The 20,661-nt window shown below is 38.7% G+C and overlaps 1 protein-coding gene across 4 annotated transcripts in view; it reads right to left on the bottom strand.

The window, feature by feature from the left end:
* LOC149078233 (uncharacterized) overlaps positions 1 to 20,661 on the bottom strand; it is a 575,966-nt gene that overhangs the window by 190,265 nt on the left and 365,040 nt on the right. For all 4 annotated transcript variants that reach the window (XM_089241835.1, XM_089241837.1, XM_089241838.1 and 1 more), the window contains exons 9-10: positions 13,320 to 13,397; positions 2,409 to 2,485 (exon numbers count right to left, since the gene is read on the bottom strand). In XM_089241835.1, coding sequence (XP_089097961.1) covers positions 2,409 to 2,485; positions 13,320 to 13,397 — 155 coding nt within the window. The remainder of the gene's footprint in view (positions 1 to 2,408; positions 2,486 to 13,319; positions 13,398 to 20,661) is intronic.

Raw genomic sequence — 20,661 nt, 5'->3', positions numbered from 1 at the left:
TTTTCAAGTGGTGTTGAGTCTGCAGAGATTATAGCATTGGGATTCGCCGGGATACTGACAGGATTTGCATTCTCAAGAGAGAATTGCTTCAGCATTCTCTGAATATAACTTTTCGAATGGATGAAGATAAGAGTTTTTCTTTTGAATGAACTCTATATGCCAATGAAAAGTCCCTTTCACACACCACAGCTTCAAAAGTGTTCTTGAGATTGTTGACGATTTCGATGAGGATGCCTTCATTTTCTCAAAATAGCAAACCGTCATCTACGTAGAGGGCTAGTAACACAGTCTTTAATTTGAATGTCCCAAAATAAACTGAAGAATCTGAAACTGATTGTATGAAACCATAACTTTTTAGAAAGTTTGAGAATCTCTTGTCCCAACATCTTGAGAAACTTGTTTCAGACCGTACAAAGATTTCTTTAGTTTGCACACCTTGTTGTCATCGCTTGTTAATCCCGCAGGTGACTCAAGATATATTTCTTTCTCTATTTCACCATGGAGAAAAGCGGTATTTATGTCAAATTGCATTATCTTGATATTGCGTTGGACAGCAATAGCAAACAGAACCCTTATCGTGAAGTTGGTGAATAGGTTTCTGAGTGATCAATTCCTTCAATCTGTGAAAAACCTTTTGCACACAACCTTGCTTTGAACTTCTTAATTTTTCCATCTGGGAAATATTTAATTTTGAATACCTCAGTCCTTTTGCCATCTAGTAGATTGACAAAGTCAAAAACTTTATTTTTTTCAAGAGCATCGATTTTTTCTTTAATCGCCTTCTTCCATTCCTGCGACTGAGGAGATTCGCCTCTTCATATGAGACAGGTGTTTCAATTTCCGTCACATTCACTTCGAAGTAAGGAGAATTTATTGCAGATCGATTGTACCTCTGGGTTTTTCTTCCAGGATCAGGATTCTTAGATTCGCGATCAGACATATCATCTTGCATATCTTCATCACAGTTTGAGCTTATGTCATTGTTTTCATCCGGTACCTTGGATGTTGAGGGAAGCATCTTCACATCATGGACTTCATTGAACTTGACATTTCTCGACACTTTCACAGTTCTTTTATTCGGATCGAATTATCGATAGTTGTTCGAGTCTCTATCGTAGCTTACGAAGATCATCTTCTTACTTTTGAGTTCTAGTTTTTTTTCTTTGAGAGTCTGGAACGTCCACATGAACGTTTCGCCTCAAAAAATCTTGAGATGGTCCAGGCAATTTTTTTTCCAGTTCAAAGTTCATATGGGGTAGAATTTGGAGCTTGACTTGTTGGCGTTCTGTTCAGAATATACACTGCAGTATTCACTGCTTCTGCCCACAAGTACTTAGGTAGCTGCTTTGCGTACATCATTGATCTGGCACTTTCGACAATAATATTCTCATGTCTCTTTCTGCACGACCGTTTTGTTCGGGTGTGTATGGTGCCGTTGTTTCCATCAAGATGCCCTTACGACCAAGGAAATTGTTGAACTCGTTATTTAGAAATTAAGTTCTATTGTCAGCTCTGACTGCTTTGACAACGTGTTGAAATTTGTTTTTAGAGAGATGAACAAATTTTCTGAACTGTTCAAACGCATTACTTTTGTGTTTTATGAAAGCAACTGAACGATAGCCTGTGAAATCATCCTTAAAAAGAATGAAATAATTTGATTCTCCCACCGATTGAACATACATCGGTCCACAGATGTCACAATGAATTAGTTCACCTGGGAGAGTCGATTTATGATCCCTTCTCGTGAAAGATAACTTATGTTGCTTTCCATACTGACAAGCCTCACAGCTTTCAACGCGCAGTTCACTAAGAACTTCCATTGGGAATAATTCGAGCCGTCGAATTCGTTTGGTGATTGACGAAATCTCAATTGCAGCCATCATGGTATCCGAAACATATACTAACGGATTCGGAAACTATAACTTGTTCACAAAGAACATAAATCCCTCAAAATTTACATTTAACTTGTCAACCGGAGCTGGGGACATAACCTGTGGGAATTATGAAACTAATTCATAGTCAAACACATTGACTGGGCGCAGGGAATCCCGTAATATAAGTTTAATTGTATAAAGAGATAGACAGATACAACCGTGCAGCATGGCCGCGTAAACAAGACTGAGCGTTGACACTCATATGAAAAGTAAATTGCACAATATAAACAATACAGAGGAGTTGCCATTCTGTAAACCAGTAGAATATAAAATTTCAACAGTGTATAGGGATCGATATATAGTGGCTGTCTAAAGCCCGGCGACAGTCCAAATTCCGCACATTGGCCGGGTCAACAGGGCTGGCCACTTCACGAAGTGGCTAACTTCGAGCTTTGGCAGTAACATATATATACTATATAGCCATATATCTATATAGGCAGCAAGTATTTACTCGTGAATTCAATCATTACTTACCTGCCTTATTAACGATGCATAAGTAAATGGTGGCCGGACATCTGCATTTCTATAGAACTCTCGATTCCTCTGAATTTCTGTAAATAAAATAAAAGCTGCATCCCTTATAAAAAAAAAGTAATAATTAAGCATCTAATCAAGAAAAAAAATCTGGATTATAGCACTCCTAATTAAAAATCATAGTTTATTCGAAGTTGAAACATCAAATGCACACACATTTCGTTTTCCAGAAAAAAACTATGTTTTCAAATTAACACTCTGGAATTAATCCTAATCACTTAGAAGGGAATTATCGGTCAATCTCTCCCTCTCATCTGGAGTTCCCTTAGTTTCCCACCCTAAAGTTTCCGATATGAGCAACAAATATACTTTTAGGCACCCAGTTTAGGGACCGATGCAGGGCACCGGTGTGTAGGCGCAATTCTGTAGGACCGGTTGTTGAGCTCCATTATTAAATATAATAACAATCAGAAGGTTTTATATAATACATGTTTAATTTGATACGGACACATAAAAATGAAAGACATCACATGACAATGGTTGCTTGCCGACTGCGAAGAAAAACATTCGATTTTTTATCGCAACTCGTGTTGCTAGGCAACAAATATTCGCACCAGAAAATTGCGAAGTGCGACGTCATAATTTTTCCGCAATCGGTGAAAGTTCAAGTAGAGGTCGCTACACACTCCCCCCCTAGTGTCAACGAAATGTCGTGGTCGAGTATCTGTCGGGGAAGTGGACATGACGACCGGAACGAGTCACAGTTGCTGGTACTGTACTTGGATGGACGGGTGACGTCGAAGGCACTTGGGTATGCTGGTCACTTAAGAAAGCTGGGATCAACCGATCGATGGAGATTCTCCTGGATGTCCCGTTGAAGTCGATGTCGAAGAATTTATCTCGTCGATCTTTGACCAGAAATGGGCCTTGATACGTTGGTTGCAAGGCAGAGTGTGGTGCATCGTTACGCAGGAACACATGAGATGCGGATTGTAGACATGTAGGAACATATGTTGGCGTAGATCCGTGAGTTGTTGTAGGTATGGGTTTCATTGAACGCATTAGTTTTTGAAGTTGATGGACGAAATCGGATTGTTTGACGTCTGGTATTGCGGAGAAGTACTCGCCAGGCAGTTGCAATGGTGATCCGTAGAGGATTTCGGCGGAGGAGCATCCTAAATCTTCTTTCACTGCGGATCTCAGGCCTAGTAGTGCTAATGGAAGAGCGTCAACCCAAGCTGCATGGGATTGGATTCGGCATCTTAGGGCAGCTTTCAGAGATCGGTGTTGTCTCTCGATGAGTCCATTCGCCTGAGGATGATATGCGTTCGTCTTGTGATGTTGGAATCCGAGGTATCTGCTTAAGGTTTGGAAAAGATGACTCTCAAACTGTCTTCCTTGGTCTGTGGTAATCTTCTGTGGTATGCCAAATCTGGCAAACCAGGTCGCAATTAGGGCTTTGGCGACTGTTTCGGCAGTTTGGTCTGGCATAGGTGTGGCTTCGATCCATCTGGAATATCTGTCTATTATCGTTAGAGGTACCGTGAGCCTTGGCATAATGGCAATGGGCCAACTATGTCGAGATTGATGTGTTGAAATCTATTGTTTGGTACTTTGAATTCGGCCAGAGCGGAACGAGTGTGTCGGTGAACTTTAGAACGTTGGCATGCAATGCATGCTCTAGTCCACGCCTGACAATCTTTTTTGAGGTTGCGCCAGATGAAGCGTTGAGAAACCAACTTGGTAGTAGCTTTGATACCTGAATGAGAAAGCGTATGGAGTGATTCAAAAGCTTGTCTTCTGTGTGATTCTGGAATATAAGGACGGATGTGTCCCGTAGAAATGTCACAAAACAAGTGCTTCGTTATATTACTGTCCGGCAAACGCAGTTTGACGATTTTCAATGATGAGCTTTGTTGGAGTTCACGTAATTCATCGTCACATTGAGAGTCGGCAATCGCATCGTAGTCGATTGGTGATGGAGAAGCAATAGTTGCAATGCGTGACAAAGTGTCAGCAACTACATTGTTTGGTCCGGGAATATACCTGATATCAGTAGTAAATTCTGCGATATAATTTAATTGCCGTAGTTGTCGAGGCGAAGCTTTGTTCGGGTCTTGTTTGAAGGCATACATCAATGGACGATGGTCACTATAAATGGTAAAATGACGTCCTTCTAGCTGGCATTTGAAATGTTTAACTGCGCTATAAATAGCTAGAAGTTCTCTGTCATACGCACTGTATTTTACTTGAGACTGGGAGAGTGTGCGAGAGAAAAAACTGAGGGGTTGGATCACACCGTCATGCTCTTGCTGTAACACTGCACCGATGGCATTGTCCGATGCATCTGCTACGAGAGAAATGTGTGCGTTTGGCTTTGGATGAACGAGCAAAGTGGCGTTGCATAGCGCTTCCTTGACATCGGTGAAGGCTTGTGAAGCTTGTTGAGTCCAATTGAGTGGTTTCCGGCTGTTTTTCGCATGACCTGCTAACATAGCGGTGAGTGGTCGCTGCAGGTCTGCACACTTAGGTATGAACCGGTGGTAAAAATTCAACATGCCCAGAAATCGGCGCAAGGAAGTGGCGGAAGTGGGTTGCATAAAGTTCTTGATGACATCTACTTTGGCGGATAACGGTTTGAGTCCATTCTTGCTAATTTCATATCCCAAGAATTTGATGGTCGGGACGCCAAATATGCATTTTGGCACATTTATGCACAGTCCGTATTCGTCAAGTCGACTGAATACTTCACGTAAGTGTTGGAGATGAGTTTGCTCGTCTGGAGAAGCTACCAGGATATCGTCTAAATAACAGAATACGAATTCCAATCCTTGTAGGATCGTATTCATGAATCTCTGGAAGGTCTGCGCTGCATTGCGTAATCCAAAGGTCATATACGGAAATTCGAAGAGTCCAAACGGTGTAGTAATTGCTGTTTTTGGAATATCCGGCTCGTGCACTGGAATTTGTTGATACGCTCTAATCAGGTCGATTGAGGAATATATTGTCGTTCCGTGGAGAATGTGCGAGCAATCTGTGAGGAAAGGAATCGGGTAACGATCAGGAACTGTGATTTTGTTTAGTGCTCTATAGTCTCCACACGGTCTCCAGTCGCCAGATTTCTTTGGCACTAGATGGAGGGGACTAGACCAACTGCTCTTCGAAGGCTGACAAAGTCCTTGTTGCATCATGAACTCGAACTCTTTTCGCGCAGCTTTCAACTTTTCCGTGGAAAGCCGTCGAGGTCGGGCAAAAACTGGTGGACCTGTAGTCTCAATGAAGTGCTTGATATTGTGCTCTTTAATTTTCTTATTTTGGATGTGTGGACGGAGAATATCAGGAAACTCTTTGACTATATCCCGATATGGCGATGATAATAGATCGATACCGTTCAAGCAAAAAGATGGAGCTGCGATATTTCTTGCAATGGAACAAGTGGCAGATAGCAAGGTCGTTCCATCGATGAGGCGATGATGTTTGCTATCGACTAACAGATTGAAATGCGATAGAAAATCTACACCAATAATTGGTTGGGTTACGTCGGCTATGATGAATGGCCAAGCAAATGTCCTTCGGAGGTTCAAATTCAATGTTAGAAGTTTTGTACCGTAAGTTGAGATAGAGGAACCATTGGCGGCTGTAAGAATCAACTTCTCGGGTTTCTTGTGGGTATTGACGACAGTTCGCGGGACGACTGACACATCAGCGCCCGTGTCGATCAAAAAAGTCCAGTTGGTGGAAGGATCGGCCAGTATGACTCTGTCGACGAATTGGCAGTCGTGGCCTTGGCCGGTGGACGACTGCCTTATTAGTTTCCCGGTGAGGTTTTGAAGGAGCAGGGCTGTTGACATTTCTTAGCCTGAGCTCCGAAATTGGTGTGATAGAAGCAGAAGCCATTTTCAGCTTGTTTGTATTGGGCTCGGCTGTGGGATCGCGAGCGAGAATACCGTTCTCGATGACGGAATCGAGGTCTAGGCTGTCGCTGTGAAGTGTGAATGGCGGCCTTCAGCTCACTCAACTCTTTGGTCAGAGCTGCGACTTGTTGCTCCAGTGACTGGCTGATTGCGTTCTCAGGTCGACCGGATGCTGTACAGATATTTGGAATGGCCAACTCGGCGATTTTATCTGCCATCGAAGCGAGTTGTGGAAGCCCTTCGCTCGAAGCAGCTAGTATAGCTTGGACGTTAGCGGGGAGTCGCGCTAACCACAACGATTTCAGCAAGTCATCACTGAAGTTATGTCCGGCAAGCTCACGCATTCGGGCAAGCAGATGCGATGGTTTTTGATCTCCTAGTTCTAAACCTTGCAGTAGCGTACGGATTTTCGATGATTCGCTCTCCGCGTAAACCTGAATCAATCGTGTCTTCAGCGCGTCGTATTTATTCTGCTGGGGAGGTTCTAGAACTAAATCTTGGACTTTCGATAAAATATCGGCATCGATACCAGCGATAGTATGGTTGAACTTCGTAGCATCGGCAGTTATCGCTGCGATCGAGAATTGTGCTTCTAGTTGGATAAACCACAAGTTTGGATTGTTTCTCCAAAATGGAGGCGGCTTTATAGCGACGCGATCGACATTCGGCGGATTGTCCATTTGGAACGGAGGAAACGATTACTCGCTTACCTTGAGAAGCTTGCTGTTCGAAATCATGGCGCTGTTCGAAATCACGTCCGGCGTCGCCAGTTTAGGCACCCAGTTTAGGGACCGATGCAGGGCACCGGTGTGTAGGCGCCTATCTGTAGGACCGGTTGTTGAGCTCCATTATTAAATATAATAACAATCAGAAGGTTTTATATAATACATGTTTAATTTGATACGGACACATAAAAATGAAAGACATCACATGACAATGGTTGCTTGCCGACTGCGAAGAAAAACATTCGATTTTTTATCGCAACTCGTGTTGCTAGGCAACAAATATTCGCACCAGAAAATTGCGAAGTGCGACGTCATAATTTTTCCGCAATCGGTGAAAGTTCAAGTAGAGGTCGCTACATACTCTTTATTTACACTGTTAGGTGGTCTTTAAAAATTTTTCATTTTACACTTTAAAAAAAAATCAAGAAATAGTGGAAAATCATTTTTTTAATGGTCATCATTAGGCTCAGATTTTTATGACCTAAAAATCCTGAAAATATGCAAGCATTTATGGTCTAAAATAACGTGAAAATATTACCTTAAAATTTAAAAATATGACCTTATAATTTTCCCGTCACTGAATCGCTTCATTTTCAGTTATTTTGTTTCTTATCTTGTTAAGTTAGAAAATTAATAAAAAGTTCATCAGTATGTCTTTTAAATTCAAATTATCTCACCAGATTAAAATGAAAACCACGCCTACCTTATGCACAATAACTGTTCTTATGCATGTTCAAGAATTGCACTGGATTATATTTTCTCTTACGAGTTGAATGGTGTCACTATCCCGGATGCAACTAGGGTCACCGATTTGGGAATTCTCATTGACGAGCGGCTTAGGTTTTCTGAACATTGTTCAGCGGTGGTCAAAAAAGCGAATAGAATGCTTGGTCTTATTTTCAAGAAGGTCTCTTCGCGTTCTCCTAAAGTCATTCTTCCACTTTTTCGACGTTTAGTTCGTCCTGGACTGGAGTATGCTGTAAGGTTTTGGAGACCATACCTGCAGAGGGACATAGACTTGGTTGAAGGGGTGCAGAGAAGAGCTACACGTGTCCTTATTGGAACACGGGGCTTGAGTTATGAAGAGAGAGTTCATTTTTTGAATATGTTTACATTGGATGAACGCAGATGTCGAGGAGATATGATCGAAGTGTTCAAAATTTTCAATGAAATGGATAGAATGGACCATGAACTTTTAATACACCGCCAATCGACTGCTTTTACAAGGGGACACCAGTATCGATTGGGGAGGGACAATGCCAGGTTATGGTGTCACAGGGAATTTTTCTCTAATAGGGTTGTTAGTAAATGGAATAGCTTATCCCTATAGCTATAGCTATAGGTAGTAAATTGGAGGGGGGGGCCCAGAATGGGCCTAAATGGGTCATTCTCTGGGGCCAGAAGGGGCCTAAATGCAAACTCTTGCACAGGGCACAGGAATGGCTAGTTACGGCACTGTATACAATAATATATTGTTGTCGCAGGGAATTTTTCTCTAATAGGGTTGTTAGTAAATGGAATAGGTTATCCCCGGAGGTAGTAAATTGTAACACAATTGACACGTTTAAAAAGAAATACGATAAACATGTTGGGGTAAATCGAGAAGCTATACATTCTTAGAATAAGACAACCATAAGTATTCTTTATGGGCATTGTATAATATTTTATCATGTGTATATATTGTTTATGTTGTTTCTAATTACATTTTTAATTGGGTTGCTTTGTTTTTGAAACATATGACATCCATATTTGTTATGGGCATCTTTTTCTCAGCCACCTCGTTGGGCATTTTGCCTGTTGTGGTGTTGTATTTGTATATAAGATGCAATTTCAAATGTTCGAGGAAACTACTTTGCAAGGGTGTGTATATTTGTGTTTGTGTTTTTTTTTTAAACAGATGTCTAGTGTTTCTGCAATCTTATTGATTATTCCACAAGCTGATTGCAATGTTGCTGCACATCAAATCGGTTTTGTGCTGAAACTATTAACATAGTATTTAACAAAATAAAACACAGTGTGGGGGGGGGGGGCATCGGTACTTCTTTTAAACCGAGTACATCTCCGGTCTACCGTCATTAGGCAATTTACTACCATTTCATCCACTTTCTTCAGACGTGAGTTGCGCCGAAAGAGTGTGTATATGTTCTGATTCCTGATGTACCTAACCGTCTGAGTGCGTATCTAGTGCTAGTGAAGTTATTGTCACCATCTGTATTTCGAATTCTGAGTAAAGTGTAATACAAATACAAATACAACGCCACAACAGGCAAATTGCCCAACGAGGTGGCTGACTTAAGACATCATGGATCCCCGAGCCCCTACCTAATACTGCTACACCACACATGCACCCCCCCCCCCGCGGCCCCCCAACGAATCGGTACATGCGGGAATGTGTGTGTACGTGTAGTGCAACCTGACGTAAAGTTTTGTTTCTGTGTAATGCTTGTTATGTGTAGTGCTGTCATCTGCCCCCAGTTTTACTAACTATGAGTGAAGTGTTGTGTTTGAATGATTTACCGTTGTAGGACTGTTGCTCTCTGTGGCGAGACTTTTTAACGGGGAGATCGGCTCGCATTTGCACCTTGAAGTTGGGAACCACAGAAAACCAACTTCAGCCGACCACCACTGTGGGGTTCGAACCCGGATTCTCGCATCACGAGTCCGGCACTATAACCACTCGACCACCACAGCGGCAAAACGTTCTTGTGGTTCCGCCCGGGAGTTCAAGTATTTGTTCAGTTGTAGGTAGGGCTGGAAATTTTGTTTGTGGCTGGGGCCATGGTTGAAGGATCTATTGCGAGACTTTTTAACGGGCAGACAGACTCACATTTAAGCCTAAAGAAAGCTTCGAAACGACAGAAAACTTCAGCCAACGACCATTGCGCCACTGGTGGGATTCGAATCCAGGGTCTCGTGATGCAAATCCCTCACAATGCCCACGTGTGTATACAGCTGCTACCATCAGTGCTGAAAATGATCTCCACAAAGTTCCGGAAAATATTCCGTAACTTTTTATTCCGAACACTCAATTGTAGAGAGAGCCAGAATCAAAGAAAGGGACGGTGTGAGGGATGGGCTACACCAAACCTAAGGAAGCGGAAATTTCAATGGGGGGGGGGGGAGGGAATGAAGAAATGATTTTTACTTCAAAACATAAAGCAAAAACATTGTTATAGAGTTTTGGAGTTTGAAAGTGATGGGTGCGGGTAGCAAAACCAAGTCTGCCTCTCCCGACAAAAATACCCGTATTTAGGAATGACTAAATACGATTAATGTAAAAATCTCGAGGGTCCGAATGAATAACATCTTTCGCACGTGCTTGGCGTGTCATTCAGAAATATAGCAAAATGATCCTGCGAGGACAAAACAATGACCACTGGGAATAAAAACGTTTCTTTTCCAAAAAAAAAAAAAAGCAAAGACAATAATTCATTATAAGGGAACAAAACATATACAGGGTGATTAAGAAAAGATGGGAGAACTTTAAGAGGTTATAGTACGCACCAATACAAACAATTGTCATCAAAGAATACATGGTCCAACATGAAACGCAAACACGCTAGCGCGTTTCAACGGCCGCTGCGCAAACGTTAAAAAAGGCATTCCTGTCGAAATTTATAAGGAGGAAAAGAACACCATGCATGTAAACGTAACGTGGGGAAGAAGAAGAAACCGTATGCAAATCTGCATCGTGGTGAAAAAAAGGCGTGGACACCAGCACTGAAGCTATTGCAGCGTGCAACCGTTCTAACAGTTGTGACGTACGGGATAATGTTTTCAGATTGGGCAATCGCCTGTGGGGAAAACGCTTACCGTACATTCGAGCTGTCACTGTGGTACTTCCGTTTGCAGCTCTGAAAATGAAATGCTTGTCTGCTTTTCAGTATTACTAAAGTGTGTCATTCTACTGTACGTTACAACTGTTAGAACGGTTGCACGCTGGAATAACTTCACAGGGCTGGCGTCCACGCCTTTTATTCACTGTGACGCAGATTTACATACGGTTTCTTCTTCTTACCCAGATTACACTAGCATGCATATTGTTCTTTTTCTCCCGATAAATTTCAACAGGAATGCCTTTTTAATGTTTGCGGAGCGGCCGTTTCGGAATGCGCTAGCACGTTTACGTTTCATGTTAGACAAAGATGACAAATGTTTAATGACAATTGTATTGTGTGTACTGACACCTCTTAAAGTTTTCTCCATATTTCCTGAATCAACATGTATATGTCTGAACAAAATGTCCGCAGATTAAAATTTTCGGTAAAAAAAATGTTTATTGCAAAAATGAAAATTCCTAAAATATGACCGATCGCACAAAAATGCTTAAAATATGACAAATAGCTGCCCAAAAATGAGTTTTTATAAAAAAAATGGCATCATAAAAAATCCAATAAAAATTAAAAAAGCAAAAAATAAATAAATAAATAAATAAATAAATACAAAATAAAAATACAAAAAAAAAATGCAAGTATTCAAGATATTTAAGATCAGGGTCCTAGAAATTCTGCCACCTGAGGAGAATATTTTGCCACCCTTAAGATATGACTATCTTTGAAAAGTTTTTTTTTCTTCACCTCTATTACCTTGATACAGTGATTCCCAATGTGTACCCCTCTTGTGGGAAAGGGGGGGGGGTGGTAACGTTCATGATTCAAAATGTCACGAGAGATTTACCTAAATAAAAACGTCCTGTTGAGAGTAAATATCAAATCAATACAATAATTCTTCTTTGAAGGGGCAGGGTGGGTCCCATAGTGGGCGAACTGTTTACATTTTTTCCTATGGGTTGTGGAAAAAATGTCTGCCCTTCAAAGGATTAATTGAGCTATTTCGTACGTAAATATAACGCATTAAAAATCTACATAAAATTTACTAAAAATAATTTGAAGGAAAATCTTATTCAATAAAGTACACAAATACACCTTTGTGCACTTTTATGAGAAAACATGAAACTTAATTAATTAATATTTATTCTGATCCCGAACAAATTTGTTTATTGAAAATCCAAGAATCGCTCTCCTCATTTCCTGCTTTAAAATCGTGATTCTCCGTGCTATGTTGCTAAGGGACCTTTCACACGAAGCGGATGCGGGTCCGGAAGAAGTTTTAACTATTGGTACATACGGAGTCTTTCAGACGATGCGAAATGCACACGCAACTTGGAAGTGTTCGTGCAGGTCCTGATGGCGTCTGCATGTGTAAAAATCTAAGTGCGGGCTCCGCATCAGCACATACAGTTTTTGTACATTAGGTTATATGGAGCTATTCACACGACGCGGGTCTGGGTCGAACTGGCCCGCATCTTTGGCTACTTTTAAAGATGATTTTGCATGGAATTTTTTTAATTATTTGCCATAAATACCCTTAAAAACACCATGTGTAGGTCCCTGTTCATCAATTGGATGTACCCATATGCGTCTATACCTCCGTTTTCTTCTGAGATAAAGGAGAGAAACATCAACTTTAACTGCCTACGTGTTACATACTTTAACATGAGGATTTTTTATTAAAATTATGTAAAAAAAATTTATGGTACAAAATATGGGTAAATTTTGGTGATTTTTAAAAAAGTTGTATGTTGCGTTAGTCAAAATTCAATAAAAAAAACCATCAATACCTTAACCTAATTTTAAGGTATCGTAAACTGGGGTGACTTTGTGCCACTTTTTGAAGTTTTTCCTGTAAAAAAAATGTTTTTCCCCTTTTCTGCAAATTGCGGGGGAAAAAACTGGTTCTTATATATTTTTCCTTTTCTGAATTTCTGTATGAGGTTAATACATTATAAACATTTTCAAAAACAGCAATTTGTACGTATGGGAATTTGGCAGGATTTTGAAGTGACGTCATTAATTTTTAAAACGTTATAGCTCATTAATTATGGGTCAGATCAAAAAACTGAAAACACTTCTCCATATTAGTTTTTCCCAAGGAACCACGTGTGAAATTATTAAGCGGTCGATATGTATGAATCGGTTAACTTCCTAAAAACATGTTGTGCTTTTGCAACCAGTTTTTAATCTCCTGATATTTTATAATTCAAAATATTCTATGTACTCTGTAACCTAAACTCCTATTGATTTCATCTGAAATTTCTGAATGTCGCCAATGTGTACGCCGTCTCTATTACTTTCCTTATTCAAGTATTTTGTTATAATTCAAGGCTCGGTCTCTAATAACAATAACAACAACTATAATAATAATAAAATTAAAAAATTGAAACGGATAAAGATAATTGTATCAAGGTTGCATGAGGGATGATATTTATTTACCTTCAGTGATATCCAGATTTGCTTTCTCCACCACTCGCCTTCGTATTGGTGAATCAGGAAGAGATGGCACATCTAGCACTTCAGAAACGAAAAGAAAATACATTGATGATTCACTCGGTTGAATTTTCCACAGGTTTTGAAAAACATACAGTGATTACCGTAATTATACTTATATCACACTTTGGCGACTAGAAAGATGGTTTTGGCTCCTACCGGGCAGTGTTACACCAGCACATCGAGCTTAGGCCAGGGATCTCCAGCCACTTCGCGAAATGGCCGGCCGAAGTCAGAACAGTTGGTCCTCCCCCGCCCCTCAGAGGCTCATCCAGGGTGATGTGTCGGTGGGGCAATTTATTGATTATTGCTGGTCCCTACTGTTCCCTAAAATATGGGGCTGATTTATGTATTTTCCCATATTATCGGACTCTTGAGGGGGGAGAGTCTCTCCATCACCCCCTCCACGGACTTGCGCTTATCCTCCTATTTTTTCCTAGCTAACTAAATTAGAGAAATTGGCAAAATTGATAAAGTTATCTAAAGTTGTTTTTTTCTCAGAGGTTTGATTAGTTACAATTACTTTACAAAAATTGATTTATAACAATTTTTTTAATATTTCTTGAAGGGTATAGATGTAAGTACAGAAATGGACATTTTTTACACAAAAACGTGGCAAACACCTCCCCCTCCATTCCATAATGTCATTAATAATGGATGAAATTTTCTAATGGGGTTTATTCTGCGGACGTCTTTTTTTCTTTGAAACTAGCGAAATTCGCATCTGCGGATTAAACGCAGGAAAATACGTTTGTTTATAATTCTAGTTCAAGATTCACATCGACGAAAGAGAAAAACAGAAATGACTCACTTTAAGATGCTGAAAAAATCGTACAACAATTGAAGAAAACTAATACTGTATAACAAAAATAAAATCGAAAATTTCACTAGGATCACCAGATTTTCATCTCCATCAAGCTTTTGATCTTTTTGGTCCGCCTGAAAGGTGGTTGGCATATCTTGTCAGGCAATCCCAATCGTCGGTGGAAGAAATTTTACTGCGTTGATTTGTGATTACGACCTTCTAGCTTGAAAGATCATTCATTAGCTGACCACTCCCAAGCAGATCTGCCACAAAATATCTCCTCAAAAGTGCTACCCCCTTCCCCGTTTACGAATTTCAAGTGTCAACAGTAACGAAATTAGTCTCTCACCGATACCCTATAGCACTAAGTGTGTGCAGTTAAGCTAGTCTACGCTTCGGCTGGTGCGGTTGATCTTATCAGCAACCGTGGAATTTCGCGTGGAACACACACTGCTGTTAGCAACCGGGTTTTCTTTATATTTTTAATGTCACGTGACATCTCGGGATTTTCTAAATTAATTTCGCCAAGCTGAAGTTGGCTACGATTATCATGCAAATTCATGCTCATAAGTTGCATTGCAGTAAAACCCCTCTTAACGGACACCCCTTAGATGCGGTCACCCCCCCCCCCTCTTTTACGGCCAAATAATAATTTACAGTTTTATAATATATAAAAGTATGTATTTTAAACCCCTGATTAACGGTCATCCCTCTTTTACGGACGAATTTTTTAGTCCAGCAAAAGAGAGGTTTTACTGTATATACCAATAAAAAGTTTCAGGTAATTAAATTATTTAATTTTCTGTAACAATATTTGCCGTTTAAAATTAATTCTGAGTTGAAGAAAGACAACCCAAAAATGGACCCATTTTTGACCACTCTTACAATTTGTGACCAAATCGCACAATTTTTTTTATATATGATGACTGGCTATTCAAATAACATATTTTTGAAATTTCAAAAAATTGGACATGAATTTAGCACATTTTTCTTTGTAATTAAAGTATATTTCCAATTAACTAAGTTTCTAATTAATGGAAATTAATTGTAATTATAATTTTGGGAAACCCCATGTGACAAAAAAAATTAAGGAAAAAAATTATTTCTGTTGATGGTCAGGAAAAAAATTCAGATAAAATATCGGAATGAAATTTGAGAATTTCATGTTTTATAAAAACTTTAAAAAATCAAATTTCATTGTAAACAAATTTCGAAAAACACTATGTTCATTTCATGAAAACATTTATGTGAAAAATATCTGAAAAAAATATTAAACAAAGCGTCGCACAAACGCAACGTTAGTCAAAAAGGGGATAAAAAGAAAACCTCGTGAAAATATTGATGATTGCAACGTGTCATATATATTATACACAGACGTACTGTTCCGAGACAATTGGTGTTAGCGAGGGATCGATGCCCCCTTCCTTTTTGATCCGCATCTGTCCCAGGGAGTTCCAGCGGCCAACATTTTTTTAATATATATTTGTGCAATAAATTTCGCTTTGACTAAATTCAATTCAATAAGGAGAAAGTCTCTTTCTTGGATGAGAGTAGAAGGTCCTGGGAAAAAGTTGGGGGGGGGGGGAGGAGAAGAAAATATGGTGCAAAGGGCCATTGGCTAACAAAAAATTTGACAACCATTGGACCATATATTTTCTTTAATTTAAATTTTTTTTAATTTATTCAATCATGATATAACGCTGTATAACAATACTAAGAACACCCATCAATGGATCATTAGTGGATTCGTTCTGATGAACCCAAAGAACCGTGGTAACGAAAAAACTTCATAAAAACTTCGTTTATCATTTTTCCCGATCAGTTATCAGAAGACGATTTTCTCCAGATGGTGCGATGACACGAAGGGAACGGAACGTAATGTCCTTCTTACGAAATCATTAAAATACTTCTTACTAAATCCGTTTGCAGACACAGATTTATGGCTTTGCCACGTGCTGGCTATTCGAATTGCTCTGCCCTTTTCACGTTATAATTTAAAGTTCCTGACCACGAATTACTAAAATTTGCCCCCCCCCCCTCCGAACTTGCTATCCCGGTCCGCTTAACTACCCTTAAATGTTACGGGAAAATTGGTAAATTAGTGATTTTGCATAATAACCGATCGTCTCGGTAAATTCGATGAATTTTAATGTACTTATCACTTTCACTTAGTGATTATCCATAATTCTCAATTGAAGTCAGTAGATTTGATAAATATTTAAAAAAAGTATTACTTCTGTTCTCTTCATTTAACCAGTTTATTAGTTTGCGATACATCAACGGCATGTTTTGCCATAAAAATTGAATTGCAATAAGCGTCGAAAGATTTTCTCCATAAGCATAATTATGTTACAAATAAAACCAGCATTACCAATCGAATGCATAATTTTTGATAAATTCAAGTAATTCATTGACCAATTATATTTACCAATACGACCTTATGACCTGGGGATTATTCATAATCACTGATAAATGTGATAAAGTCTTGGTATATGAGCAAAATCCATGAAACAACAAAATGGTTATGCATAATAACCGAATTTTTCACTTTTATCGTAACCTGTGTATAAATATTAAATATAATACGTTGCTACATGTTATGTGTTAAATATTATGCTTTGTTTGATCCAGCCAACACGATGCCCCAGTCGTTGTCAGGAGGGAGAGGTCAGATGGGGGAAAAAAACCTTCCACAAATGGCTTGTCGTCGTCCAACTAGACATCAATCATGTTGAATGCATATTTTAACACATCAGAATTAACTCATAAAATGAACTAATAATTTGCCAATTTGAAATCTGTATATTTATGCTGGTAAAAAGTCATCATTGTGTTTGCAAAATATTTTAAATACTTTTTTTTTCTTCAATTCAACTATTATGTCACTTTCCCACTTCCTCTGTAATAAATCGTTTGAAGGTGTGCGTTTTAAAATTTATCACACTTATTGATTTGGCGTATAACATGAATTCAAATCCTCAACATAAATATTATAATTGAAAATAGTGTAAATGCAAAATTTTTACTTTTTGCAGGGAAAAAATCAGAAAGTAAGAAATAATGGAAAATAATAACCGAAAATTTGCCTGAAAAATATTTCGTTTATTAATTCGGTGCTAGCTATAATGAAGAAGCATAAAGAATATTTCGGTTGAAAGAGAAACATGGTTTATACAAAAATTGCCACGTTTTCAAGACAAATACATTCAGTTGGTCGAATGGTCGACGCGTTTCGGCTCTTCAATGGAGAGCCGTCATCAGGACCTCGTGGTCAGAATTCACACGAATGAGTCGTGGAGGGGTGTTGTTTACGCGTCTGGTCGTCCGAAGAGTTCGCCTTTGTATTTGCTGCGTCCGAGTGGTCTTTGGATGCGAATTGGGGAGCCATCTGTTGCAAAGTGTTGAAAGTTTTTTCACGATTAAGGTTAATAAAGCCTGTCCAAGCTGACGAAATGGGTGGTGTGTTTCTTCCATCATTAACGAGGAAATTCTGGCATGTTCTGATGAAGTATCCCTCGAGAAAATTCAATTCAGAATTGTGTCTTGCTTTTTTAAAAACAAACCAGTATTTAAATATATAAATATAAATTAAAACCAGGCAAAGTTTCTCATTTTTGTGATAAAGAAATATGGTTAACAAAATCTAACTAACTATGAAGTATTGTAATAGTTTTTTAATGAATAATTTTTTATTTCCCGGTTATACATATTCCAGTTATACCCGGTTATACAAATGGGTTTTTGGACCTCAACAATCACTTTTGGAACGTTTCTCCCCGTTAAAAAGTCTCGCCACAGAAAGAAACAGTCCTACAACGGTAAATCATTCAACCATAACACTTCACTCATAGTTAGAAAAACTGGGGGCAGATGACAGCAATACACATAACAAGCATTACACAGAAACAAACTTTACGTCAGGTTGCACTACACGTACACGCACATTTCCGCATGTACCGATTCGTTGGGGGGTTCCGCGGGGGGGGGGGGGTGCATGTGTGGTGTAGCAGTAGTAGGTAGGGCCTCCAAAAAATGGCTCGGGGATCCATGATGCTCTTAAGTCAACCACCTCGTTGGGCAATTTGCCTGTTGTGGCGTTGTATTTGTTTGTTTGTTTGTACTTTGGTTACCGTGGTTCCCTAGCAATGCGTTTCAGACGTGTATATGCCTTTACAACGGTTTGTCACTTCTTTAATCCTGTTAGTATATGTATAATAGTTTATGCCTTTATAATGGTTTGCCACATTTTCAATATACTCTCAGTAATGAGGCTTTTTGAATAGACGTCATAATCATCATCGCTTTGAGGGTCAGGTGAAAAGGGTGATCGCAAAAGGGTGATCCTCATAGAAATCAGTGTTAAAATTGCCGATTTTAGCGTAGAAATGCGGAAATTTAGTGGGGTTTTCTGTCACATAAATAATTTTAAAAATTGTATTGAATTCTCAATTTTTGAAATATTGAGTTCGCTTAGAGATATACGAAGCCCAAAATATTAAATATGAAGTAATTAGCCGGACCTACTTTTGAGTTGGATATTTTCATGCAATAACATTGATTTCAACTTTTTATTTATATCTTCTCAAGCTCGAAAATGAAAATGTGTCTGTATTGTCTTTAAATATTCAACTGCATAAATTCATATAGTTTAGGACGTTTTTTTAAAATTAACTAGATGACCCGTCGCGCGTTGCTGCGATCTCAGAAGAAAGTAAATTCAAGGAAATTCGTTATGATAACATTTAATTTACATTGTGTCCTTTTTATTGAAGCATTCATTTTCATATGGAAAAAACTTCAAAGCATCGTTTTAATTCCATTTATTTATTAGAGTGCTTGTTTTTAATTGGGTTGCTGTATTTTTGAAATATATGGCAACCATATTTGTTATGGACATCTTTTTCTCATCCACCTCGTTGGGTATTTTGCTTGTTGTGTCGTTGTATTTGTAACGATCTCGCGTGTGACTGAAATAAAATAAATTAATTGAAGATAAAGTAAATAATTTAAATATAGATAAAATAAATAAATAATTAGTCTATAATTGCTAAATACTGTATTTAGGTTTCGGCAGTATCTGTAAAATTCCGACGTACACTGTTTTTCTTCTAAAATAACGACATTTACATTCTTTTTAACTTCCTCAAAAATTTTCAGTTAGCATTAGGGTGTCGATATATGTCGTGTCAGGTTCAGGTTTTACATTATCGTCTATGTTTAAGTAATCCTCAGCATCAGGGTCGTAACTAAGAATTTCGTGAGGGAAAGAGGGTAACAGAATTTTGCCGTCCCATCACCGTAAAATTCTATGACTTTACAGCGGTGTTCTTGTTCCCACCAAAAATTTCCATCCTTTGATTTTTGCCGCAAGGGCAGTTGCCCTTTTCCTCTCTCTAATTAATTCCGGTCCTGCTAAGCCTTGCAAACGCGAAATATACACAGCTTGCCAACAATTTTGAAGTCTTGCATATCATTTTTCAATTCAACCCTCACGTTGATTTCTTTCGTGGATAAATCTGATTTTTCCGAAAAATTCTGCTACAATTTCAGAAAGCAACTGCTTTACCTAAAAGCAACTACATGGCTTATCAAAACCTCAGCATCAAGTACAGAAACGGTTTTCGCCAATCTAAGGGTGGATGATGTAGAACTCACATTTCAAGAATAGATTGCGTAAAATATTTCGGTGGAGTACCTTAACATTTTCTATGATCCTTTTGTCTATTGGTTGCCAAACACTCACAGTGTTTATGTGAAACTTTCCCTTAAAGGGTACAATTTTCCTTTCCTTTTCGGTGTTAGACAGGTTCCGTTTAATCCAGGTTTTTTAATATGTATTTTGCCATTGAAATTAACGATTTTTTTTTCGTTAAAGACAGGTTGAACCGTATCACTTATACAGTGGAACTTCGGTTAACGAGTTTAATTCGTTCCACCATCGTGCTCGTTATCCGAATAGCTCGTTATTCGAATCAAACTTCCCCATAGGAAATTATGATAACTCGGATAGTTCGTTCCACAATCATTCATTCACATAAAAATGATTAATAAAAACGGCATTAAATCAATAATTAAACACAATAAAATAACCATAATATCCATAATTACACGTACAAATACGATAATATTTGCAAATGAACTTACTCTAAACGACGAGAGAGAGAGGAGGAATATCGTTTAGGACGATTTAGAGACTCACTGTTGTTTGCAAACTTATTCTTTTTACGTGAATTTAAAAAAAAAACCTTACCTAATGGCACTTGCTTTTCCTCCGTTTTAGGATTTCTGGGAAATAGAAAATTGCAGTGTTCGTTGGACAGATTCATTGCTCGCACACTGCTATAGCTATATTTGGGTGGTTCTTTTTTTCTACAGAGTTTTGCACATATTCCCACATTCAACACATCTCTAATCTCATCTAAATAACAGAATACGAATTCCAATCCTTGTAGGATCGTATTCATTAATTTTCTGAAAGGTCTT

The sequence above is a fragment of the Pholcus phalangioides genome, unplaced genomic scaffold, assembly GCF_987345545.1.
Source record: "Pholcus phalangioides strain wild (caught in Gottingen) unplaced genomic scaffold, Ppha-v1.0 ptg000014l_1, whole genome shotgun sequence".
NCBI classification, from domain to species: domain Eukaryota; kingdom Metazoa; phylum Arthropoda; class Arachnida; order Araneae; family Pholcidae; genus Pholcus; species Pholcus phalangioides.
The sequence above is the reverse complement of the archived record's forward strand: the minus strand, read 5'-3'. Positions and strand labels throughout refer to the sequence as shown.